This window comes from Papio anubis, chromosome 5 (genome assembly GCF_008728515.1).
Source record: "Papio anubis isolate 15944 chromosome 5, Panubis1.0, whole genome shotgun sequence".
Classification (NCBI taxonomy): domain Eukaryota; kingdom Metazoa; phylum Chordata; class Mammalia; order Primates; family Cercopithecidae; genus Papio; species Papio anubis.
Window position 1 is genome coordinate 60,937,865 of NC_044980.1, and position 26,918 is coordinate 60,964,782.

At 34.9% G+C, this 26,918-nt stretch overlaps 1 protein-coding gene across 10 annotated transcripts in view; it reads left to right on the top strand.

Moving 5' to 3' along the window:
* Positions 1–24,069, top strand: part of SREK1 (splicing regulatory glutamic acid and lysine rich protein 1) — a 39,237-nt gene extending 15,168 nt beyond the window's left edge. For 3 of the 10 annotated variants that reach the window (XM_009208531.4, XM_003899750.5, XM_009208530.4), the window contains 10 exons: positions 62–177; positions 2,629–2,793; positions 2,934–3,112; positions 4,308–4,438; positions 5,298–5,412; positions 10,729–10,848; positions 11,576–11,944; positions 15,923–16,018; positions 17,981–18,125; positions 19,174–24,069. In XM_009208531.4, coding sequence (XP_009206795.1) covers positions 115–177; positions 2,629–2,793; positions 2,934–3,112; positions 4,308–4,438; positions 5,298–5,412; positions 10,729–10,848; positions 11,576–11,944; positions 15,923–16,018; positions 17,981–18,125; positions 19,174–19,323 — 1,533 coding nt within the window. In that variant the 5' untranslated portion in view covers positions 62–114 and the 3' untranslated portion in view covers positions 19,324–24,069. Of the gene's footprint in view, positions 1–61; positions 178–2,628; positions 2,794–2,933; positions 3,113–4,307; positions 4,439–5,297; positions 5,413–10,728; positions 10,849–11,575; positions 11,945–12,868; positions 12,934–15,922; positions 16,019–17,980; positions 18,126–19,173 lie in introns of those variants that run through there. The other 7 variants (XM_009208532.4, XM_017959599.3, XM_021939402.2 and 4 more) reach the window with 6 other exon arrangements.
* Positions 24,070–26,918: the final 2,849 nt, after the last annotated feature.

Sequence of the window (26,918 nt, forward strand, 5' to 3'; positions counted from 1 at the left end):
CATAGTGTAAAGTTTGTGTGGTGTTTCTGCTTTTTGTAATGTTTGGAACTTGCCTCTGCAGGTAAAATCCCAGAGGAATCCAAAGCCCTCTCTTTATTGGCTCCTGCTCCAACCATGACAAGTCTGATGCCTGGTGCAGGATTGCTTCCAATACCGACCCCAAATCCTTTGACTACTGTAAGTACTATAAGCCCTCTTATGAAAGAGGTGAACGTTAAACTATGTGACCAGTTGAATAGAGAGCTTCAAATTATTTGCATTTGGATCTTTTTTTTTTTTTTTAAATGGAGAGGATTCAAAAATCACTGCTTAAACTTTTTTTTTTTTTCACTTTATCACTGACTTAAACTGTGTTTTGGATTTACTCCTGAAGTAATAGGGGATTCATTTAAATTTGAGAATCCAAATAGATTATTCATTAGAAAATCAGTTATTAAAACTCAATATTTTAAATAGCATAGATTATCTAGGTAACTGTATTTCTCAGTTAATGAGGACTAAGTCCATTTAAAATATGTGAAATAATCCACAACTTTGGTAATGGGAAAAAATAGGCCTTTGTCTGATATTGAGAAAATGTGATAAGGTGAAAACATGGCAAAATATTTTTCCATTAACTATGCAGAATTAAATCATAATTTAGTAATGCTTCCTTAGTGATTTCCAAGTGGGATTTAAAAAGGATATTACTGTTACTGGCTCTTGGTTTTTGTTTAAAAAATTCTGGCCATATTTATTTTAAAAGAAGTGCCATTTTTCTTCAGAAGGCAACCTAAAGCAAAATAGAAAGCTCTCCTTAATTGGAAGTTGAATCTAGCTTTGTGGTGTTGGATAGGGATTGAATTAAGAAATGAACTATGTGATTGTAGTTAATTTATCTAGATTGTAAGAGTGGTTCCTGAAATTTTGAAGTGCAAAATTTTAGATTTGTAGTTTTTACATAACATTGCTATGCTAAAGACCTACATTCTGATTCTTAGGGGGAAATGTTTTTTAATTGAACTTATGTGTTCAAGGAACAGAATGGTGGTCAGTATGGGTGAAGCATAGTGAGTGAGGGTCATGAGTGTTTGAGATTGGAGGGGATAGATAGGACACAGATTATCATAGGGCTTTTTAGACCATCGAAAGAGGGGTTTGAATTTTATTCTTAAGGTAATTAGAAACCATTCATGGGTTTTAAGCAGGGATATGACATGATTTGACATGTTTTAAAAAGATCAGACTGGCTGCTGCGATAATAAGTGACATTGATTTCTTAAACTTCTGCTTTCACCTTTAGGAAGTGCCGTTACTTAACAGTTGTTAAATCTTAGTTCTGCGCCATGTTTGTATATATAGTCATTAATGGTCAAAATGTTCTCTAATAGCAAAGTGGAAATGAAAAGAGTTGTCTTTTTTTTTTGAAAGCTCTTTTAATTCTGAAAAATTTTTTTCTGCTTTCAAATTCTGAGATCTTGTATTTCTTCTAGTTTACGTTCACATTAAAAATAATACGTTCCTTAATGCTGAAAGTAAAAATTGAATTTAGTAGTTATAGAAAGATTATTCAAAGTTTTTAAGGTTTTTGTCCTTTTCCTACCATGGCATAAATAAGGGCTCAATATTTTAGATATATATTCTTAGGTAAACTTTCAGCATGATAATAATATCCATTTCTTAGGGTTGATATGAGGATTAAGTTACTACTTCAGTTAAATTCGATGCTATGATAATTGTTGACTATTAGGAACGCATAGTCTGTGTTTTTCAATGACCAAGGTACAGTTTATTCTCATTCTTTGTGAATTCTGTATTTTTGAATTCACTTAGTAAGTAAAATTTTTTTGAAACCCCACATCAACAGTTGCAGCACTTTTGTGGTCATTTGTGGACATACACAGAGTGATGAAAAATTTGGGTTCGTCTATATGCATGGAGGTCAAAATCTTCTTGTTTTGGCACTCAGGCTGTAAACAGGCACGTAGTCTGTTTAGTGCTATGTTCTTCGAATTGTACTTTTTGTTGGTGATTTCACTGTTAAGATGGGCCCACAAGTGTGGTGCCAAACTGCTGTCTAGTATTCCTAAGTACAGGAAGATTGTGAAGTGCCTCATGGAGAAAATATTAAATACATGTATTAGATAAGCTTCATTCAGGCCTGAGTTGTGGTGCTGCTGGCTGTGAGTTCAGTGTTAATGAATCGACAGTATATAACAGATAAGGTGTCTTTAAACAGAAGCACATATAAAATAAGGTTAAATATTTTATTAGTTAATGTAAATGTGACTAGAGGCTCATAGGAACTTCACCCTGTATTTTCCCTGGGAATAATGGTTCAATATTCAATAATTCATTGTTTGTGGAAACTATAGAACATAGCTACCTCAAGTAATGAGAAACAGCCTGTTTTTTAGGGTCAAGTTTAAAAGTGGCTAAAATATCCAGACAGTAAAATATATTTTGAATTACATTTAAAACTAATGTGACCTAATTTTAATAAGTCAGACATATATATGAGTTAAAGTTTGGAGTCCCTAGTCTCCTTTCATTCTTGTTGAGTTCATTCTTTTCAAGATTAGAGAATGGTAGCTTTGGATACTAATAGAAAATATGTGTTCTGTGTGTTTTTTTTTCTTCTTTCGATAGCTTGGTGTTTCACTTAGCAGTTTGGGAGCTATACCAGCAGCAGCACTAGACCCCAACATTGCAACACTTGGAGAGATACCACAGCCACCACTTATGGGAAACGTGGATCCTTCCAAAATAGATGAAATTAGGAGAACGGTTTATGTTGGAAATTTGAATTCCCAGGTAACTAATTTAGGAAGAAACAAAGCAGCAGTAGCCCTTATTCTTTTTCTCTTCTTAAAAATCGTATCAGTGGATACAGTAATATTTACCTGATTTTTTAAATGGATGTATTTTATCAAAGTGTCACTTTGTTTCCTTAGACAACGACAGCTGATCAGCTACTTGAATTTTTTAAACAAGTTGGAGAAGTGAAGTTTGTACGGATGGCAGGTGATGAGACTCAGCCAACTCGGTTTGCTTTTGTGGAATTTGCAGACCAAAATTCTGTACCAAGGGCCCTTGCTTTTAATGGAGTTATGTTTGGAGACAGGCCACTGAAGTAAGAAATCCTAAACAAAGAAATTTTAATGATTTTGAAAAAATTTAAAGTATTTTTGATGTAATTAAGGCTTTTTTTTTTCTTTTTAATAGTAATTGGCAATTTGTGAAAAGGAAGACTTTGTGTTAAGTATAAATGAATACATGAGATACTTACCATTTTAGTCTTTAAATTCCTTTATTTAGAGACATTTATTTTCTCATTTTCTGTTTTCTAGGTTCTAATTCAATGTTAACATTATTTATATGCCTTGCACAACAGTTGTAGGTCTTTTTCCATAGACTTTAATAAATCAGGTTAGTTTTACATTATGACTCTAGACTTAATTGAGCAACTTAACATGTAGGTTGAACTATAGTACTTCCAGTAATAACTGTGGTAAATTCAAAATCTCCGGAAGGAAATTATAAGTGCCCACAAGTGTTTTAAACCAGACATTTTGACTTTTAAGGTTTGCTTACATCCTTGTTTGTAAAACGTTGATATAGCCTTCGAGATGAACTCCAGACCGGATACTCTATTTCATGCAGATTATTGAGGCAAATATAGTTTTGCTTGAATTTCATAGATTGCTTTAGTTACACAATTTGATCAGGATTTTTCTGTTAAATGATAACTAATTGTTGTTAGTGGGTACTTGTCTTCTCAGTGTGGAAGGGGTAAAGCAAGACACATGACATCCATTCATGTGCATCAGAGAAGGCATTCTTATCTCGTAGAGGAAGAATGTGCCTTGTACATTCAAAGCTATGTCTGACTCAGCCATGGTTCAGGGTTGGTTACAATGATGTACATAATATGATAATATACAGATAGCTTTCACTTCTTCTAGAGTGTACAGGATATCAATAAGATCTTTTGATCTGAAAATACAAATAATTCATTTTCATATTGGTATCAGCATTTTAATTTATTTTAATTCTGAGCTGTGGAAAAGCACTTAATCTTGTCTGTTTGAATTAAGTTAGCTAGGGTCCAATTTTCTTTTTCTGCCGTTTTTGGTTATATTAGCAAGGAATGATAGGAAGTGGGGATGAGAGATTAATCATGGTTTTGAGGTTGCTTTTGGGTATTCTGTATTTATATCATTCTCATGTGCTTCTGAGATGTCCTCAAATTTATAAATATGTGTATCATATAAATGTTTGTTTTATAAAATGTGTGTATTTGTGATATGCTAATATTTTTAATTTAGAATAAATCACTCCAACAATGCAATAGTAAAACCCCCTGAGATGACACCTCAGGCTGCAGCTAAGGAGTTAGAAGAAGTAATGAAGCGAGTACGAGAAGCTCAGTCATTTATCTCAGCAGCTATTGAACCAGGTAAGTCCATAACGTTGTTACATAGGTCATAGTTTAAAGATCATAGAATCTTAGAACTGGAAGGAATTTTAGAAATCATCTTGTTCAGTCTCTTCGTTTTACAAACAAGAAGACTGAAACTCAAGAAATAGTAAGTAGCGTACTCATGTCAAAGAAAAACTTAGCACATATTTTATTCTTTTCCGTGATACTGAATTGAGGCACTTTAGTCTGAGCTAATCAGCCCTGAATTTTCATAGCAAAATCAGTGCTCAAAAATGATTTGCTGAAAGCAAAAATGTTATTGCAAGGCTAAAAAGAGTAAATATATTTAAGATGTTGTGATTCGGCAGGTTTACTTTTCCTCAACATTTTAATTTTGAAAATAGAAAAGAGAGCCCGTGATTTAGAAAAAAATACAGCTACTGTATTTTAGCAAGGTAAAGGAACACCTATTCAAACTTTTGTGTTGCTAATGAAAATAATTTAAAAACCCATTCTAAAAACATCTAGGTGGTTTACATTTGAGCAGATTTTCTAAATCAACACTCGGAATTTAAGCTTCAATTCTAGCAGAATAAGTGGAGAAAGGACTTAAAATCACTGTCACAGGAATTACAGACATGTTATAATCGTACGTTACGGCAGCAACATAATATTACGAACAGCTGTTTATAATCATCTGGTTTATATGTACTGCTGCAGGGTGGCTGCACTCAACGAGTTTATGCAATGACTTTCTTGGATGTTTCTGAAGGAGGAGGATGTACAGAGAGTAGGCCCCTTGCACTATATGTGGTACATTCCACTTGTGCCTGATTATTAACTGGGATCTTTAATTGTTCTGAGCTTACACTGCAAAGTGGTTTTTTCCTCCCAGAGTCTGGAAAGAGCAATGAAAGAAAAGGCGGTCGATCTCGTTCCCATACTCGCTCAAAATCCAGGTCTAGCTCAAAATCACATTCTAGAAGGAAAAGATCACAATCAAAGCACAGGTGAGAATTTCTGCTGTCATATTTAAATTTTATTTTAGTTTTGTATTTAAAATATTAAGAGTTGATGAGTTTTTGTCAAAATATCAGAATTTAGAAATTTTAGTAGTGTACACCTGAAGTGTGATCACCATTAAATACTGTTCTAATTGTAATTCTGTAGTTGAGAATGAAATTTTGTCTAATGATATTTAATTTTTAAATATTTGAACTTATTTTTATTTTTAGAAATTAGTTTTGTGTCTAAAGATACTCTATTCCAGATTTTTCTAAGAGTAAACTAGTCTTTATGTAGAAGTGACAAAAGCTGTTTTCATTCTTCATGTCGAGAAAAGGGAACATACTTAGTGACTATGCTGAAAATAATTGCTCAAGTTGCAGCTTTTTTGTTTTCTTTTCCCAGTCTATTCCAGGTCTGGGGAACAACACCCCAGATCTTAGTTTCGCACAGTTCCCTATTTTTCTACCATGTGTCCAAAGGAACACTTTGAGTCCTTGGTATTGCTGGTGATAAGAGCCTCCTCTGCCCACTTTTGGACCTGAAACACAGGAGTAACATGCAGTTTCAACTTCAGTTACAGTACTTTGCTTAAGCTCTCTTATTTTTCATCATAGCTTTGTCCTTTTGATTTTCTTTATCTGTCATTTCTTTGGTATAAAGGGAACCTCAAAATGCAAACTTGGCAATACCATCTTGATTGGAAGTACCCTAAAGATCATTACTAAAGTTACAAATTTTGTTGTGTTTTTTAAGGTACGGAGGGGGCTGTTGTTGAAATGTGAAAATATATATAGTGGATCCTAATTACATGTTATATGTACATATGTACTCATACATATGCCTTGAGAGAACAGAGAGGGAAGAGTATATCTGTGTATGTTGGGGTTTTAAAGAAGGAGAAAGGATTTGGGGGAGGGAAAAGGAACCAGTTTATTGTCCATTGTTTTACCAGCAGGCTCAGTTTACTTTTTTGTGTGTTTGTGTGTGTTGATCAAGGAGATTCAAAGAATGAGGAAAAATAGGATGTTCTTTCTTAGATTCTAGTGAACAGGTATACACCAGATATACTAGTGTATACTTGTCTATCCTTAGTTTGCAAAATCTCCTTTAGAATTTGGTTTTACTGCCTTTATCCAAGGACTTACAGTAAGGCACTTTCAGAACCAAGTGAAGGAGGTTGTTTCATGTACAAGAAATAAGGCAGTGCAGCAGAGGCCAAAATTAGGAAAGGATAGTGCAACAGAAGCTGCAGTGGTACTAGACTGTGGATATTTCCATACGTTGACAGGATGTGGTGAGGGTAAAGGAAATCAAGGAAATAATAGAATTGGTCTGAAGAGTAATATTACAACTTCTTTTCTGAGGAAGATTGATGACCTGAATCTCATTGTGTTGATTGTAAGAGAGAGCTAATGTCCAAGACTGGAACGAGTTGAAACTTGATGATTAATAACATTGTTGTTTCTTTGATGATCTAAGTGAAGTTTTATGTGCTTTTTGAAATTATAGCAAATAATTTTGCTATCTACTGTGAGGTTTTTGTTTTTAAGTATATACAGATATTCCCCCCTCCAAGGGTTTGTGGGGGAGGGGTTATTCAGTCTAAACTGAAATTTGTTGATTAGTATTCTTATTTATGGGAGTACTTTTGTGTAGATCTGTCTATACAAATGTACACAAAAGGTCTACGTAGCATTAGAAATAATGTATATATGTTCCTTTGTTGTTGTTTTTTTTAAATGCAGTCTCAGTCTGTTGCCCAGGCTGGAGTGCAATGGCTCTATCTGGGCTCACTGCACCCTCCACCTCCCAGGCGCAAGTGGTCCTCCCACCTCAGCTGCTTGAGTAGCTGAGCCACAGACAAGCACCACCAGGCCTGGCTAATTTTGTATTTTTTGTAGAAATGGGGTTTTATCATACTGCCCAGGTTGGTCTCGAACTCCTGAGCTCAAGTGATCCTCCCACCTTCGTCTCCAAAAGTGCTGGGATTACAGGCGTGGTATACATGTTCTTAACTGGCATGTATACATACATACATATTTTTGTCAGCATATTCTGTTTTTGTGCATGCATGTGGAAATGTAGCCTTAAGTTCATGAACAAATACAAAAGAGAATGAGTTCTCTTTAAATGAGAAAAAAAAAAAAATTCCTTACCTAAAAACATTTGACTTGAAGATTCTGACCTGGAAGGATCCCGCTATCCCCCAGAAATCAGGAAGGGGATGATAGGCCTTTCATGTCATTTCTTCCTCTACTAGCGGAAGTTGATGTTCTTGAATCTCACCCTGACCTATTAGTCTTAGCACGAGCGTGGGTTGCAGGAACCCTTTAACTTAAAGGCCCACCTTCTACTTTTTCACCCTTTTCAAATGCTTCTAGAGCCATGCTTCCTACCTCGCAGCCCTCCCCCCCACAGCCTTTCCCTGTTCCTTCCCCTTCTTATGGTTAGAGAGAGGAAGGAGTTTCTTGTCACTGTGACCTTGGCTAGGACTAGGGAGGTATGTTTCCATTTTGTCCAAGTTTTGATGCCTGTTTTATTTATTGAGACATAGAAAAGATTGATAGTACTATAATTGTTACAATTTTAAGTTTATAGATTAGCACAGGAACTGCTAGACATTTTATAATATTTTAATGGAAACAACTGATTTACAAATGAACTTTGCAGCATAATGGTAAGTTGCTGTTTATTTACAGTTTAATTTAAAAATATGATTTTACATTTTCAGAATACAATTTCTCATTAAAAATGAGAGCTACTAGTGATAAATCTTTAGTTAGATTAGATCCGCTCTTGACTGCTTTTAGCATTCTTAATCAGAAAACTACTAGTGGGTAAGATTGACATGAAAATATTTAATGTCACAGTTAAAATGCAATAATTACTCTTAGTCACTGTCTTTTGACATCTCAGCTGCAGGGTAAGGTTGGAAGCCAAGTGATCAGTGCTTTTTATTATTAACTTATTTATGAGAGTTATACTTAATTTTTTAAAGTAAGTTTTTTTGCTTAAGGTTGGAAAGCATTGCTTTGAGGAAAACAAAAGAATTGTATTTTTAGCAAGGACAGCTTAAAACAAATCTTATAGTAAGACTTTTTATTAAGTATATAGAAACAAAGGCACTTTAAAAGATTACCCTGTGTGGATATCTGTAAATGGACTAATAATGTTCTCAGTTTTTCAGTTTTGCCTTAACATCTACTCCTTAACCTTCATGGCTCTTAAGTTACTAGTGATAAAGATTTCAGTAAGCTATGAATTATCTTTTTGTATTAAAAACGTGGTATATGATTTCTTATCTAGTGTCTTTGGAAAAAAATGAAAAATAATGTATGTTGAACCAAATGAGGCTAAAAAAATATATATGGAATGAAGACAATTGTATATTATTTTTAAAGCCAAATAGTAGATGAGTAGTTTAAATGGAAATTAGCTATTGAAATTTTGATTTGTAGTGTTGATTAGTATTTTAATCAACATTTTGACTAAACTGAAAAATGTGTTTAAAAACAAAAAATGATTTTGTTATTAATGAGGATTATTTGGAGGTTTTTCTGGTTCAGAGCATACCACAAAGCATGGTCGTTTTCTTTTTTCTTTTCTTTTTTTGAGATGGAATCTCACTCTGTTGCCCAGGCTGGAGTGCGGTGGCGCGATCTTGGCTCACTGCAACCTCTGCCCCCTGGGTTCAATTGATTCTCCCACCTCAGCCTCCCGAGTAACTGGGACTACAGGTGCATGTCACCATACCCAGCTAATTTTTGTATTTTTAGTAGAGACAGGTTTCACCACATTGGCAAGGCTGATCTTGAAATCCTGACCTCAAGTGATCCACCTGCCTCGGCCTCCCAAAGTGCTGGGATTACAGGTGTGAGCCACTATGCCCAGCCCAACTATATTTCTTTTACTGATAATTGTTCTAAGTTAATTTATTAAAACATGACTATCAAGATGAGTTTTAGCTGTATAAAGGATACTTATGGAAGTTCATTCAGCTTCCTTGGAATATATACATAAAGATATAAAGTTTACATTTAATGTTAACTTTTAATAATGATGACATTGAGAGTTAAGAGTTTTAAACATTTACTTTTTGCTAGAGAGTACTCCACAGTTTTACATACATCATCAGTTTTAATCCTCATGACAGCCCTAAGAGATGTAGGTATGATTCCTAATCTACTTTATAGAGGAAGAAACTCAGGCTTGGAGAGGTTAAGTGACTAGCCGGAGTTCTCACAGGTAGTGTGTGGCAGAGCTGCCTCTCAGAGCCAGATTGTCAGACTCCAAAGCTGTTGAGTCTAATCACTTTGCTATTTAAGTTGTGTGCTTCTGTTTTGTTAACATTTTAGTAAGTAGTTAGGATACCTCATTATGAAAAAAATCAAATTCTCAAAACACTTTTTCAGTGAGAAAGGGGGCCTAGTCCAAATTAGAATAACAGTTACCTTCCCTGCAATTGAACGTTTCCTGCAGTTAAAGGTTTCTTTTCATACAGGTTGAGACTCACAAATTTGAAAATCTGAAATCCAAAAGGCTTCAAGATCCAAAACTTTTTGAACGCTTTCGTGATGCTCAAAAAAATGCTTACTGGAGCATTTTGGATTTTTCAGTTGTGTGTTTGGGATGCTCAACCAGTTTTATACATGTGTGTATGTATATAATGCAGATATTCCAAAATCTCCCAAAATGTGAAATTCAAAATACTTTTGGTTCCAAGCATTTCACATAAAGGATACTCAACCGGTAGCTGTGATTGTAGTTACACATAATTTTTTAACTTGATATAGTTAAATCAAGGCATTGTAAATCCAATATTTGATTATATCTAGTTTTAACTTATGATTAATGATTTTTATTTTCCTGTCACAGTAGCGCTGTCATTAGGGCTGTGCTTCTTTGTATATTCTTTTTGTTTGTTGACAAACAGTACACATTCACAGGAACTACTGAACCATGTAACCACTACTCCCTATCATGATGTGTTGTGACCAGATTACATGCAAGTTAACAGGGAAAAATCTTCTATACTGATTGGAGGCACAAAATGACTAGCAAAAGCCACATCTGAAACTACACGAAATAACTGTTAAATTCTTTGTTTCTGTCTCTGTTCCAGACAGTGAAATATCCAGGAAAGTTTCCAATAAACGTTGGGATTATGTAACTAAAGTATTATTTAAGAGAAAATTAAAAAATATTGTCAAATACTGTTAGGACAGATTTTAAGTTTTCTTGTTTGAAGGATCGTAAATTCTTAAAAGTTGAAATTCTAAGAATAAGTTTTGATATTCTAACAATTTGTTTTTCTTTAGAAGTAGATCCCATAATAGATCACGTTCAAGACAGAAAGACAGACGAAGATCTAAGAGCCCACATAAAAAACGCTCTAAATCAAGGGAGAGACGGAAGTCAAGGAGTCGTTCGCGTTCACGGTGAGTTTTAGAGAAATTAACAATAATTTTTTTTTTCCTCAGAGTTCTATTAGTGCTCAGGGATAATATTTTAATTGGCTTCATTTGTTAAAAATCTGTTGTAGGCCGGGCGCGGTGGCTCAAGCCTGTAATCCCAGCACTTTGGGAGGCCGAGACGGGTGGATCACGAGGTCAGGAGATCGAGACCATCCTGGCTAACACGGTGAAACCCCGTCTCCACTAAAAAATACAAAAACCTAGCCGGGCGAAGTGGCGGGCGCCTGTAGTCCCAGCTACTCAGGAGGCTGAGGCTGGAGAATGGCGTGAACCTGGGAGGCGGAGCTTGCAGTGAGCTGAGATCCGGCCACGGCACTCCAGCCTGGGCGACAGAGCAAGATTCCGTCTCAAAAAAAAAAAAAAAAAAATCTGTTGTAGTTTAGGTTTTTAATGAGAGAAATGAAACCTTTTTTATTGTTTTAGTAATCTAGTATTAATATTGATTACTATTGATTTGAATCTGATGTCAGTGTGACTCATGAGGTTTCCAAACTACTCACTTCAGCTTGTATAATATTAATAGCTTTGTTTAGCAGCTTCTTGTACACCTGAGTTTCATGAAAATGTATATGTAAATGTCTGTAGCTGCTATAAATTGTCTTGTGTTGGTAATTGTTGAAGAGAGAGAGAGGTCTTTTTGGAGGTGGTAGAATTATTTTAGTTACGAATTTATTTATTTTTGTTTTTAAAGGGACAAGAGAAAAGACACTCGAGAAAAGATCAAGGAAAAGGAAAGAGTGAAAGAGAAAGACAGGGAAAAAGAGAGAGAGAGGGAAAAGGAACGTGAAAAAGAAAAGGAACGGGGTAAAAACAAAGATAAAGACCGGGACAAGGAACGGGAAAAGGACCGGGAAAAAGACAAGGAAAAGGACAGAGAGAGAGAACGGGAAAAAGAGCATGAAAAGGATCGAGACAAAGAGAAGGAAAAGGAACAGGACAAAGAAAAGGAACGAGAAAAAGACAGATCCAAAGAGATAGATGAAAAAAGAAAGAAGGATAAAAAATCCAGAACACCACCCAGGAGTTATAATGCATCGCGAAGATCTCGTAGTTCCAGCAGGTTTGATGATGCTTAAAATTTTTACAAAGGGATTTGCTGATGACAATTGGAAACAAAAATTTTTACGGAGGGAGAAAAGGTTACTGTATGCAAGTGGAATCTGTAAAGTAATATAAAAACATTTTCTCCTAATTTCAGAGTAAACATTTCTCTAGCAGAGTGGAGAAAGAGATGATACTGGACATTATTTGAAAAGTTTTAGCTATTCTCTGTAACCACTATTTTAATAGAATAATAATAATTGTTATTTTCTTAGAGGGTGGGATGGCAGGGAAAGGTTACTTTTTAAAAAATGCACAGTAAGAATTTGCCTCTTTTTTCCTGGACTTTTCTTGAATGGTGTGATTAATTTTAATATGTAAAATGGTTTCTGAAGTTGCAGTGTTAGCTTTCTTTGTCACCTAAGTTAATTTTTATCCTTATTTTGTTAAGTGCATAACATTTAAATTTTGGTTATGTTTTATTTCGTCAGTTTTAGAGGTTGGAGTTTTTCCTTAAGACTGTGATTTCAGTTTATTAATAGGTTTACTACCACCAGGTGGCAGCAGGTTGCCATAGTAACAGCTGAACAATGAGAACAACCTTGAGATTTGAGATTATCTAAACCTACATCCTTTACTTCAGATGATACCATGACTATAAATGGAAGTTCCTAACTTGTACTATACTATCTTAAAAATATTAAATATATATTAGCACGTTTTTAAAGATATTCTTAAGATGGTTTTTTAATAGAAAATAATTTGAGATAAAGGAATATATGTTTCCCATTTTTAAAACTTGTGCTTTAGTAGTTTATTTTTAATACCAGCCTTTGACTAGATAATAAAAGATAATCGTAGACCTTTATTGTGCACTTACTATATGCCAGACATCATGTCAGCAGACTTTTTCATGTCTCACCTTGTTTAATCCTCACAACAGGCCTGGGAGAAGATTATTATCATCACTGTTTTAAAACATGAGGAAGCTGACGCTCTGTACAAGAAGTATAGTAACCTTTTTAGTTTATTTTAGAGATTAAGTTTGAGAATTCTCTCACTAGTACTTGGTACTTACTTTTAAAGACTACCTCAGAAGCACAAAGTTGAAAGCAATAGTATATGTTAAAACAAGGCTGAAAATAAACAGATCACTGCTTTATTTCAGCACGTTGAACCACAAATTGAAGAATTAATGTAACCTCATTTGCTGTGGGTATCGGTTTGAGCCTTGTAACTGCACCTTTACTGCAAAGTGATTTTGTTGATTCTGAGTCACACGTGCCTTTGTGTTTCTGTGATTGTTTAGACATTACCTTTCACAGCACCAAATACTATTTTAATTCCTTTTTAATAACTTGAATTTACTTTTTCTGATGACATGGGAATATTTAACTTTTTCTTGGGCCATTTTAAGTTGTTTGGTGTAGAGGAAAGTTCAAGTGTTCACATTCATTCCTAAATATATATGTATATATTTTTCGAGACAATGTCTTGCTCTGTTGCCCAGGATGTAGTGCAGTGTCATGATCTGGACTCACTGCAGCCTCCGCCTTCCCGGTTCAAGTGATTCTCGTACGTCAGCCTCCAGAGTAGCTGGGATTACAGGTGTGCACCACCATGCCTGGCTAATTTTTGTATATTTAGTAGAGACGGAGTTTCACCATGTTGGTCAGGTTGATCTTGAACTCCTGGCCTGAAGTGATCTGCCCTCTTTGGCCTCCCAAAGTGCTGGGATTACAGGTGTGAGTCACCGCACCTGGCTCAAATGTATTCTTCAATAACATCTGGGGCCTTGAGAATAAAAGATGACTGACATTAGTTCATAAAGGCAGCAATTTGGAATATTTCATGCTTTCAGAAGAGCTTGGTAAAGCGTTACAATTTCTTTCTTTGAATTTTTTTTTTTTTTAGACAGAGTGTCACTTCGTCACTCAGGCTAGAATGCAGTGGTGCGATATCTGCTCGCCGCAACCTCCGCCTCTTCAGTTCAAGCGATTTCTCCTGTCTCAGCTTCCTGAGTAGCTGGGATTACAGGCGTGTACCACCACACTCAACTAATGTTTGTATTTTTAGTAGAGATGGGATTTCACCAAGTTGGCCAGGCTGGTCTCAAACTCCTGACCTCAGGTGATCCACCTGCCTCAGCCTCCCAAAGTGCTGGAATTACAGACTTGAGCCACTGCGCCAAGCCAAGAGTTACAATTTCTTGTCTTTTAGCATTTTTCTGCATTTCAGATGTTCTGATTTGTTACTAAATGAAAAATATTTTAACTGTTCAAAAAATAGTTAATATTCTTATTTCTAACATTGTCTCCTAATTTATACTTTTAAAGAAAATGATATTAAAGAATTTTTTAATGATTAAAAGTTACTGTCAATAAAGGTGATACCAAGAAAGGGAAGGAGAAAACAGTATTTATTGAGCACCTACTCTGTGTCACACTCTATGCTTTGTACATTACAGATTTTATCCTAAATCCTCAACAACCTCGTAAGACTTAAATTATTAATTGTCTTTATTTTTCAGTTGAAAAAACAGATTAGGTTAAGTAATATGATCCTGGTTGTGTAGCTGGGTAAGGTGTGTAACTCAAATTTAAGTCTAAATCTCACCAACTTTAGTTGTTAATACTATTTCTTTCTCAAGTAATTCTCTAGCTTGCTGTTGTCTATGGGGACTTTCCTCTCCTTATCATCAGCTAGTGGGTATTAGACATCCACTTGTACATACTGCTTTCTGAACAAATAAGTAAAACAATTACACTGATCAAGGCAGAGCCATTTTGTGTAATCTTAAAGTCTGGAATACACTGACATTCACATGCTATGTAAAAAGTATTTTTGGTTCTTAGGCTGAGCTGTTAAGAGAATGGCATTGATGTAGTGAAATAAGGTATCTAATTTCCATTTTAGGAAGTGTAATTTTGGAGTGTCTTGGGAATAAAAGTGGAGGAGAGAGTCTTAGGTAGAGGTAGAATTGACTTCTGTTCTCAGAGTTCTTGAACTTTGTATTTTAATGTCTATTATATATACCGTGTGAGCGTTTTTTATTTTAGAAATGAAAAACTTTGAAAATATTTTATTAGTCTCTTAGAATCAGTTTCCTGAGATGGTAAGGATAACATGAATTCCAGAGGATTTGGTTTTTCAGCTGTGTGGTCACTGATGATCAGAACTTGTGAGATAGATCATTGGATATGTCCTCATACCATATCCCTTAAATTATAGACCTAGTGAAGTTCCTTGTTTTTGAGTTGAAGTAGTGTAGAATATGTATCATTTGCTAATCTGATAAGCAAAATGGTTAATAATAAAAACGTAATCTATTTTATAATTATTCCTGTCATACTTACATCTCAGATTGTAACTATTTTGCTTAAATCTAAGCAGCTTTTACACTAAATTTTGAATTAATAGAACAACAGTAATGAAATGATAGGAGGTTGGAGGGAAAAACAATTTCTCTAAAATGATAGTAATGTAAATGCTTTTTAAAGTAGACATTGTTAATAATTGGGTATAGAAAGTTCACATTTTACAAGCCAATTTATGTTTCAGTTCTTGAAAAGGGCCTGTTACTTCATTATAATCCACAGTGGGGCAGTGAGGAGCTAGATACCTGACAAAGTATTTGATAAACAAAACATGTTTTAGCTACTGAGAAAGAACATACTTGAGAGAAGCAGAAACACCATTAATATTTTTTCTACTGAAGAAATTGTTCGAGTAAATGAGGTGAAAAGGAGGAGGTCTTCTACCCTTCCTAATATGAAGTCTTAGATGATGTTTTCATCAGTCTGTAAAATTTATGATTCATAATTTGACCCACTCTAAAGTTAGGTAATTGAACATGTTCATAAAGGACATAAGTTTAAACTGGCCTCTAAAAAATACTGTTCATATGAGAATATCAAGGACCCTTTTGCTTTTGTATATTTGAATTGCCCTTTATTTTAATTGCTGTTTTTAAAAATGATGTATTTTTGGCTTTCAGGGAAAGGCGTAGGAGGAGGAGCAGGAGTTCTTCCAGATCGCCAAGAACGTCAAAAACCATAAAAAGGAAATCTTCTAGATCTCCGTCCCCTAGGAGGTAGGTTGGAAACTTGTGCTAAAACTAAACAGGAGAAAGCAAGAAATATTTTTAAAAATTTTAAATTTATCTCTTTATTTTTTAACTTTATATTTTGAATGAATAATATATATGCATCATTCAGAAATTAAAGATAAAAAGTTATATATCAGGAAGTCTCAATTTCCACTCGTGCCCATCTACACTGTCCCCATAAGTAATGACTTCATGAGGTTTTTTTGTATATGTTTCCAGTTTCATATACAGATAACAAGATGAGCATGTATCATTTTTTTCTAATACAAAAAGTAACACAAAATACACACTGTTGTGCACTTGCTTTTGTCATTTAACTACCAGGAAGTCTTTTTGTCACTTGACGAGGTCAGAGAGAGCCTCTTCAATTCCTTTTTATAATTGCATAGGCTTCCATTGTATGGCAGTACCTTGGTTATTTAACCTAGGCTACAGTAAAAGGGGTTTTTTTGAATTTTCTTACCATAAATTATGTAATGCTATAATTAATAACTTTGGACTTAAGTTGTTTTTAGTGTGCATGTGTGTAGGAAAAATCTGAAGAAGTGGCATTGTTAGGTTAGGTAATAAGCATGTTTGTAATTTTTGAGAGCTATTTCCAAATTATCCTCTATAAGGGTTTGCAGCAGTTTGCAGTCTTAATTATGAGAGAAGTGACCACTTCATACATTTGAAAGCCATTTGTATTTCTTTTTCTGCGAATTGTCTGTATACTCTGCCCATTTTTCTGTTGGCCTTTTTGTTTCCTTTTCTGTTTCCAAGAACTCTTTTATTATAGGGAGTTTATTGTTTAGTGATGTGATTATAAATATCATTCTCAGTTTGCTGTTTCTTTTAAAAAATGGTGAGACTTGATTTTACAAAGGTTTTTCATTTTTAAAATAACTTTCTCTTTTTCTTCTATGACTTCTTATGTGAGTCAAAAACTGATAAAAGGCTTTTCCTATTCCAAGATTATGATAGAACTTTTTGTTTTTCTTGAACTTTTGTGGTTTTATAGACTTATGATGACAAGTCTTCTGTCCAGGAATGTGGTGTGTCTGATGAGACTGGGCACGTTCAGGGTGATAATGGCTGTAGACAAGGAATGTGGTATATCTTATTAGGCCATCCTTAGTGTTTTCAGGAGTATTTCAGCGTTTGTTTCATACAGGGTTTATGCATGTCTTAATTCCTAGAAATTTTTGTTGTTGCTGTTGGAAATGAGGTATTTTCTTTCATTATGTTTAATTGGAGGTTAGGTTTGTACGTAGGAAAGTTATTGATTTCTGTATATTTATTTTTTTAATCCCACTGCCTTACTAATTGTTATGGTTTTTTAGATGATTTTCTGTGATTTTCCAGCAGAGGGATCTTTTGTTAATTTGCTTATAGGTTTTTGGCTTTTGTGAGAATAACGGAAGGGTTAGGATACTGTAGATGCAGGCCATATTTGTATTTTTGAAACAAATGCTTTACCCAGGAAAGTCAAAACTTTTGTCTTACGAACAGATACATTCAGAAAATGTCACTCCTGTCTCCATTCCTTCTGCCTTGTTCCCATTCATCCTGTGTAATTGACCAATCATTTGATTGTCTTTTCTTTGTTTCTCTTTGCAAAATGAGGCAGATACATATTCATTTGGTTTTATTTTCTCCTTATTGCAGTACATAAACAAGTCATGAATATTCGAAAACTGTTAAATAGGCTATACCAAACAGTGTTTTATGAGAACGTATGGTGCCTCTGCCAAAATGACTTGTGTATCCTTAAGAAACTAACTGGGGTAAGGGTGGAGTAGGTCAGGTTGTAGGTCTCATTTATGTTACTTTGCAAACCAGCTTACTGTTAATGCTTATTAACAATGCATTATTTTAGATATCCAGTGTTAGAAAAGGATATCTTGTCAAGAATATAATCGATCTTCAATTGCTTAGAATTTAACTGACATATCAATATTCTTATAGCAGAAATAAGAAGGATAAAAAGAGAGAAAAAGAAAGGGACCACATCAGTGAAAGAAGAGAGAGAGAACGTTCAACGTCTATGAGAAAGAGTTCTAATGATAGAGATGGGAAAGAGAAGTTGGAGAAGAACAGTACTTCACTTAAAGTAAGCAGTAGTCATTCGGTGTCTGGCACTTGAGATTGTTCTTTATTGCATACAAATGGTTTTAGACTGAAAGCTCTTTGGGGAACAGTGTCTTGTACATTGTTGGCATTTTAAAATATTTAAAATATTTAATTGGTAATTAAAAAAAACTAAATGTTGAAGAGATAAGAGCCAATTAAAACTAAAATAAAACTAAATTAAATCATAACGTGGCATGCAAGAAAAATTTAAGAAATCAACAGTAACAAATGTATTTGATTTTATATAGATAGTATTTCTGCCTGATGCCATTTTCCTCAATTTATGTTTTAACAAATTTGAAAAGACTTTGTGTGGTTAACATTAGGTTTGTTGTGTTAGAATACCTAATGGAAAACCACATTCCACCAAGTGAGCTTTTTTGTCACTTGGATAAATAAGTAGTTGTGAATTAAGTTACTTACACTGGTAAAGTATATTTGTATTTTGAAATTATGAATTTTGGAACATCTGTCTTACAGTTTTTATGTACTATAATACTGGTAGAGGATTATCATCATCATCAATAACATTGATAACATTTATTAAGCATTTACGATGTTCCAGGCACTGTTTGTTCTTATTTAATTCTCGTTTAAATTGAGGGTAGAAATTGGAGTGTTCTTGAACAGCCTTTTCCAGGAGGCATAATGACTTCCTTTTCTACATTTCCTTATTTTTGCTGCATTGGTTTCCAGATTAAAAATATATCCTGGCATCCTTGGAAATTATTTCACTCTTTCAATAGATCTGTCTCACTTTTTCAAGTCTGTCAGCAACATTTATTGAGTACCTGCTTAAAATTTCTTTTCACCAATCCTAATTTAATTTCCATGGATTGTCCATCTTTTTATGAGAATACAAAGGGGAAATTGATAGTGTTTGCGTATTCTTTACATGTGAAAACGTAATGGGAGAAAATAATACCCAGTTTTTTTAATTCGCAAAAGATAAAGTTTCACATTTTTGTCATAATAGGAGGCAGTTCTTGAGGAAAATAGTAAATGCATACGTTAATTACTCTTTGTAGGAGAAGGAGCACAATAAAGAACCAGATTCAAGTGTGAGCAAAGAAGTAGATGACAAGGATGCACCAAGGACTGAGGAAAACAAAGTACAGCACAACGGGAATTGTCAGCTGAGTGAAGAAAACCTCTCTACCAAAACAGAAGCAGTATAGGACCGACAAGTGTACCTCTGCACTCAATGCTGGAATCAAATCCAAAGCTTTTAATTCTCTCAACAAGATGTAAACAGGAAAGAAATCTAGTTGAGCGTAAAGATAGGATCTAACAGCTTTTCCAGTTGTTAGATGACTTTGTGACCATCTTGTTATTGAGTAAGAAAATAAAGCATGGACATCATGAAAATAACAGATGTTACCCAAACTCATCTTCTAAAAATCTGTGTATTTCCATGGTGGCTGACACACTTGTCATGTGATTTGTTAGTGTTTGCCAAGAACCATTGCAAATAAATTGAACATCAAAGATCCAAGTTTGTACTATCCCTAAAGACTGGAGATAAGCATTGGAGGCTCTTTTAAAAAATGCTAGTTACTGAATTTTGTATTGTTTTACTTTTTTTTAATTTCAGTATATACAGTTTGATGATGTGCTTGAAATTGGTGCAAATATATACACACCCTTGTAAGTGCAAAGTATGTAAGAAGTTTTAACATTTACTTCACAGGACTTATGGTGATTGTGTTAAATTCTCACTATTGTGTTTTCTTTGGCTCACTGTTTAGGACAGTTTTTCTTTAAAATAGTTTTGCAGATTAAAATTGCTTAAATAAGTGGATTCAAAAACTGACAATGCATGCTACTGTTCTCTTTCAAAAGGAAGAGCAACTGTGTTGAATACTAATAATGAATTAGTATTCAGTGTTTAGAATCATTGGGTCTACCTGCAAAATGAGCATTTCTTTTTAAATTTTCTTGACATTTCCAAGCTTATTATGAATAATATTGCAGTGTGTCTTGTCAGCTGTAGGTGGCAAAGGTGCCCTTATAAAAAGAAAACTGGCTTTTCAAAATGGGCTATGGGAGCACAAGCTGAAGCTTTAGTGCCTTCTACAATGTGGTATACTGTTTTCTAGAATTTTATATGTGCTAGTCATTCTCAATTCATACGGAATCTAGATGGATATTTCATTCATACCTGTAGAGAAGTGTGTAAGTGGTATGTCAGAACAGCTTCTTACTGATTTCACCTGATATGAGAAGGAAGTCCTGTTTTCAAGAATGACATTAGAGTCATGCAGCTTTGGGACCATCAGTTTTATACTGTGATAATTGAAAATGAAACGTGTTCTTATTTTCCTTAAATAGAAGGAAACCCTTTAGTTCTCTACATTGGATGGCCTTATTACCTCTCAATCATCTTTTCATAAATGATGTGCAGAAATTGTACTTAAGGACTTAGGAGTATATGGGAGGTTATTGGTTTTATGTTTAAGGATACGTTTACTTGAGTTTAAGATACAGGTCATCCATCATTCTTAGGCTCACTTTTTACAGAAAGTATGCAAACAGTAAAGTGACAACACTGCTAATGTTTTTCCCCAGTACTATAACTTGTGGTTTCTGAACTCATTATTATTGTATTTTCAAAAAAGTAATACCTTTTAATTAGTGTATTAAAAAATTAAGTATAATTATTTTAATGCAATCTAATACAATCATATTACTCAGTTGCCTTACCTCATGGGAAGAGTTACTTTTCTAGATCTAAAAAGCTGAATAGCATGTTCGTTACTTGGTTTCAACTAGAGTTTTCTTTTAATGTTAATAAGATTGAAACTTTAGTATTTGGTGGGGAATGGAAAGAGTTGCCCTTATTGCAAGTAATGAAGCCTGATTTGATTATGAAGCTGCTTAATCACTCTTCATGTGTTCAGAATTACTGTTTTTTTGTTTGTTTTTCCTTTTTGTCACTGTGTACATTAAAATTTTGGAAGATGCTTTACTATGTAAAGTATAGATGGTCATTTTAATCATTCAGCCACATATGGTTGGCTGGTAAACAGCTTATTCTGATACAAGAATGCTTGGGTGCATATGGAAAGATTGTGAAAGAGTGTGTCTTGCATCAACAGCTGTCTTATTTATGATATATAAGTAGAAATAGAGCAAATGTTGTTGGAATCTGTTATTTTTAGTACCATTTCTTTAATAAAGCTAAGTATTTTAGAGGAAAATATTTGTTTATGCATTTCAAAAAAGCATTTTAGTTTTATCCTGCTTGTTTTAGTTGGCATTGAGATTGTTGTGACGTGGAGAGTGTGTGTTTGTGTGGTGTCTATGAAACAAGTCATTTAAGGTATGAGTGTTTTCTTGTACTCTGGACCTATTACATGTTTTTTTATGTCGGTAATTAACATTTAATTTGGTTCCTGCTGCTAATTATTTTCTTTGCTGATATTTATTCAGCTTTAAAATAATCTTACTATAATCTTGAAACACTGATTTGTAAAAGCTAAGAATGAGTAGGAATACAAGAGATCTGGAGAAACAAATCAGATTGTTATTGGGGTTTAACATTTTCTTATTTGGGCTTATGGAAGCAAGGCATTCTAAGGTCTAGAGGGATGTGTGTGTGTCCATGTGTGCGTATGCGCACGTGTGTATCTGTTTGAGACATACTTTCTCTGTTGACTTAAAAGAGCTCATATTTTCATTCGTATATTTTCTTTCAGGGTATTTTGTTTTTTTCTTTAAGACTTCTTTTTTTTAAATCCCAGGTAGATGTTGTCAGATAAACTTGAGGTAAGGCCAAGAAGACAGACATTTTATACTTGATACTTTCTGTAATTTTTTTTTTTAGCTTGATTACGTAGAGTACACTCTGTTCCTTAAGTTGTAGTTGCTATTTATCATTGTAGACAAATTCTGTTGCCTTTCAGCAACGTATACTGAACTAGTATCATAAGATGGTGCATCAGTTCATAAGCTAGTGCATCGGTTTTGTGTCAAAACTTTCAAATCCTGAAGTTCTGCAGTTACTGTCTTAGTTATTTTCTATCTAATTAGCTTATAATTGCAAACACTAGTCAGCTTGTGATCTCTGTGTTTCAAGTTCTTTTCTTCAAGAGGTTCAGTACCTACTATGTTGATCTTTGGCAGTGCCAGAGGCTTAAATTTTGACATGCTCAATTAAAAATAAACACTGGCATTTATAATGAAAAGGTTTTTTTTTTTTTTTGCCGGCGGGGGGCAGGGGGGTGGTCCAAGAGAATTTATTTTGTGATAGTATTAATTTTCAAGACCTTCAGTCATTCCTATGTCTATGTTGCTATCTTTATTTTAAAACTTAGAACCCTGATCAAACTCCCCTCTCAAGTGAAGATACTGTGTAGATTCAAGAGTTATAATGTAGAGTAATAGGCCTTTAAGTTTTTTTTCAATCTTATTAGAAATAAAGAGCATGATTTAATTATTGTTGAATTAGCAATTAAAATGAATCCCTTTGGAGGGATGGCATTGAATAACTTATGATTTCAGTGAATCATTTATGTTTTCATTGGAAGACAGTATCTGATTTTAACTGGGTGCATTATGAAGTAGAGCCATTCCTACGAAGTAAATGTGCAGTGCCCATGTGTTTCTTGTGTTTAAATTTATTTTTACTACATACATATTATTTTCTCATGTTTATTTACTAATGTAATTTTCACTTAAAATTAGATTGTTTATTTTCAAATTTTAAAAGCTAGTGCTCTTGAAAGAGCTAAATTATATTTCTGGAAGCAGGAGTTTAGTATAAATGTAATAAAATTTTAAAATAAAATTGACTTCCCTACTTAGTCTTGGGTTTGTGGGTGAGTTTGTTTTTAGTACACTTTTATTGGTGGTTTTGCGTGAAGAGTAATACGTTTTTATTACTACTTTTCTTTTTGAGACAGGGTCTCACTGTCACCCAGGCTGGAGTGCAGTGACATGATCATGGCTCACTGCAATCTTGACCTTTCTGGGCATGGATGATCCTCTCATCTAAGCCTCTTGAGTAGCTGGGACCACAGACATGTGCCACCATGCCCAGCTAATTGTAGAATTTTTTTGTAGAGACAGGGTCTTGCCATGCTGCCTAGACTGGTCTCAAACTCCTGGGCTCAAACAATCCGTCTGCCTCAGCCTTCCAAAGTGCTGAGATTACAGGTGTGAGGCACTGCACCTGGCAATACATGATTTTAAAAGTGAACGCTAAGCCATTTATGACTTTGGTTATATTCAGTCAGTTGGATTTAGTAACTACTAACTAGCTTTCTTCCATTCTAAAGTACTTTTATAGTTTCTAGCAGTTTGTTACAATTAGCTTATATCAGATATAACATTTCTTAATATAATGTTTATAAAAGGTTCTAAGTCTGTTGCCTGATTTTTAAATTTATATCTAGTTAACATTTTAATTTTGAAAATTGCCAACTTTTGGGAGATTTCACATATTTTACCTCTAAATTTTATTTTTCCAGGATTGGTATGGAGGAGTACTACCTTGTATTCTTGGTTTATTTTTATTTGCTAGACATAATTTCATAACTATATATGTAAGTATAAATTCATAAAAATCGCACTGAAAGAATAGGTTGATTTCAACCATTTTGAGGGTACTGGTAGGTAACACACTGTTGGGGAATAAACTAAAGAATTTCTGATTTCTACAGTAGATTTAAGTATGAAATTTGAGTATACTGTGTAGCTGTGTAGATCAACTTAATGCTTAAAAAATTACCTCCTTAATGATTAGGTTAATAGAACAGTGTTAGATTATCAAGGGAAGAGTTTGGAATGTAAACATAAACATGCTGCATAGGTGGTGTTTATTTGTGAGTAGGACTACTTTTAAATGGTACTAGTAAAGATTTATCAAATGATGCTGCTATTATGTTGCTATATTTTTAATAAAATGAAAATCTTAAAATCTTGCCACTGTTGAGTAGTAATTTCAACTATTTCTGGAACAGTTATTTGCATATTTACATCTTATTTCTGTAACTGAAAGGGGATAATAGGCTTTTCCAGGGTTCAAGATTACTACCAAAAATGGAAGGTTTTGCATACTGGGCAATCTTCGTGTTCTGTGGCAGTTAACTCTAGTCAAGGCTTTCATATTAAACATTTTGCAGTACCCAAGTAAGTGATAGCTGCTCTCTGAATTTCCCTTCCCCCCCAGCCCCCACAAATTCAGCTTCTTGCTAGGATATTTGTACAATGAAAACTATCACTTTGTCTTTTAACAGCAGGTGGAATGCCTTCTCCCATTTATAACAGGTGTAACTCTCCATTTGGTGAAAGAGCTGTGTGCTCAGGGTGGTCACTTAGGTAAGACAGCCTATTAGCCTATTAGTCTAAAAAAAAAATTACGTTAGATAAATTTAGAATCCTGCCTGACCTGTTGGCTTAGCTGGCCTAGAGATGTTGAGGCTATGTATATTGATTTATCTACATAGGCCAGCTATCTTAGCTGCCTTCTGTGGCTAAAGGACATGAGCCATTTTGGTTTTCTTTTCTCTTTTTTTCTTTTCTTTTTCTTTTCTTTCTTTCTTTCTTTCTTTTTTTTTTTTTTTGAGGCAGAATCTTCCTCTGTTGCCCAGGCTGGAATGCAGTGGTGCTGTCTCAGCTCACTGCAACCTGCACCTTCCAGGCTCAAGCAATTCTCGTTCCTCAGCCTCCTGAGTAGCTGGAACTACAGGCGCCCACCACCACGCCCAGCTAATTTTTGTATTTTTAGTGGAAATGGGGTTTTACCATGTTGGCCAGGCTAGTCTCAAACTTACGGCCTCAAGTGAGCCTCCCACCTTGGCCTCCCAAAGTGCTGGGATTACAGATGTGAGCTACCGTGCCCAGCTGCCATTTTGGTTTTCAGATGTGTTAAACTGCATGTGTAGGGGTGGGAGAGCAGAGGCCTTTAAAATGCACCCCTTGCTGGTAGTGGGTTTGGGTTTGTGTGTGTGGCCTTCTCCACAGGACTTCTTAAAAGCAATGCCAGGTTGGAATAGGAGCTGCTTTGAACAGCAGACTTCTACCAAATCATAATTAAGGAGTACCATTATAGTAATTTAGTTTTTATAATTATCATTTTCTTACCTTGGGAAGGACATGCTAAGATTTGCAGAAAAGTCTCTTTTAAAAAGTATACTACTGTATTTAATGTAGTAATAGCCACAATTGATGATGAGAGGTGGTAAATGAAATAAATTATATAGGCATGACCTTCAGTACCATGTTTCCCTCTCTCCTGAGCTTCAGTCACCTTTTCAACTATCTGACACTAAGAACTCACTGAATATCAGCTATTACAGTACTGGGTATCTTGCTAGAACTCTAAACTCATCTCATTCCAAATAAAACATTGAATTTCCAATCCCAAGTGTATGCCTATACTGTTTATTGTCTTTCACCAGCACTACCATTTTTCTAATTCCACATTGCCATCGTTACAGGCATACAGTTTTTTATTTTTTTATTTTTGTTTTTTTGAGATGCAGTCTCACTCTCTTTCCAAGGATAGAGTGCAGTGTGCAGTGGTGCAATCTCGGCTAACGGCAACCTCCACCTCTTAGGCTCAAGCGATTCTCCTGCCTCAGTGTTCCGAGTGGCTGGGATTACAGGCGTGCACCACCATGCCCGGCTAATTTTTGTATTTTTAGTAGAGATGGGGTTTCGCCAAGTTGACCAGGCTGGTTTCGAACTCCTGACCTCTGGTGATACACCCACGTTGGCCTCATACTGGGATTAAAGGCATGAGTCACTGGGCCCAGCCACATACTTCATCTTATGGCACTTTGCAGATACTGTATTTTTACAAATTAAAGGTTTGTGACAACCCTGCATCTGACAAGTCTGTGGGCACTGTTTTTCCAATAGTGTGTGCTGACTTGGTGTCTCTGTCACGTTTTGGTAATTCTTGCAGTGTTTCAGACTTTTTCTTACGGTGATCTGTGGTCATTGATCTTTGATCTTACTATTGTAATTGATTTGGGAGTCCACAAACCGTACCCATATAAGATAGCAAAATAATTGAGAAATGTTTGTGTTCTGACTGCTCCACTGACCGGCAGTTCTGTCTTTGCCTCCTCAGGTCTCCTATTCCCTGAAACACAGCATTATCAAAATTAAGCCAATTGATAATGTTATCATGGCCTCTAAGTTTTCAAGGAAAGGACAAAATTTCGTGTCTCACTTGAAAGCTAAAAATGATAAAGCTTACTGAGGAAAGAATGTGGAAAGCCCAGACAGGCTGAAAGCTAAGCCTCTTGTACAATGCAGTTAGCCAGGCATGAAAGCCGAGTTTGAATTTAAAGAAGTTAAAGGAAATTAGAAGTACTACTTTGGTGAACACATGAATGATAAGAAAGCAAAACAGCTGTATTGCTGTTTTCGGTGGTCTGGATAGAAGATCAAACCAGCCACAATATTTGTTTAAGCCAAAGGCTAATCTAGAGCAAAGCCTCAACTCTCTTCAATTCTGTGAGGGCTGAGAGGTGAAGAAGCTGCAGAAGAAAAGTTGGAAGCCAGCAGAAGTTAGTTCATGAGGTTAAAGGAAAGAAGCTATCTCTAACAAGTGTAAGGTGAAGCAGCAAGTGCTGATGTAAGAAGCTGCAGCAAGTTATCTAGAAGTAGATTTTCTAGAAGCTAAGGTCATTGATTAAGGTGGCTACATGAAACAACAGATTTTCAATGTAGATGAAACAGCCTTATATTGGAAGAAGATGCCACCTGGGACTTCCATAGCTAGAGAGAAGTTAATGCCTGGCTTCAGAGCTTCAAAGCA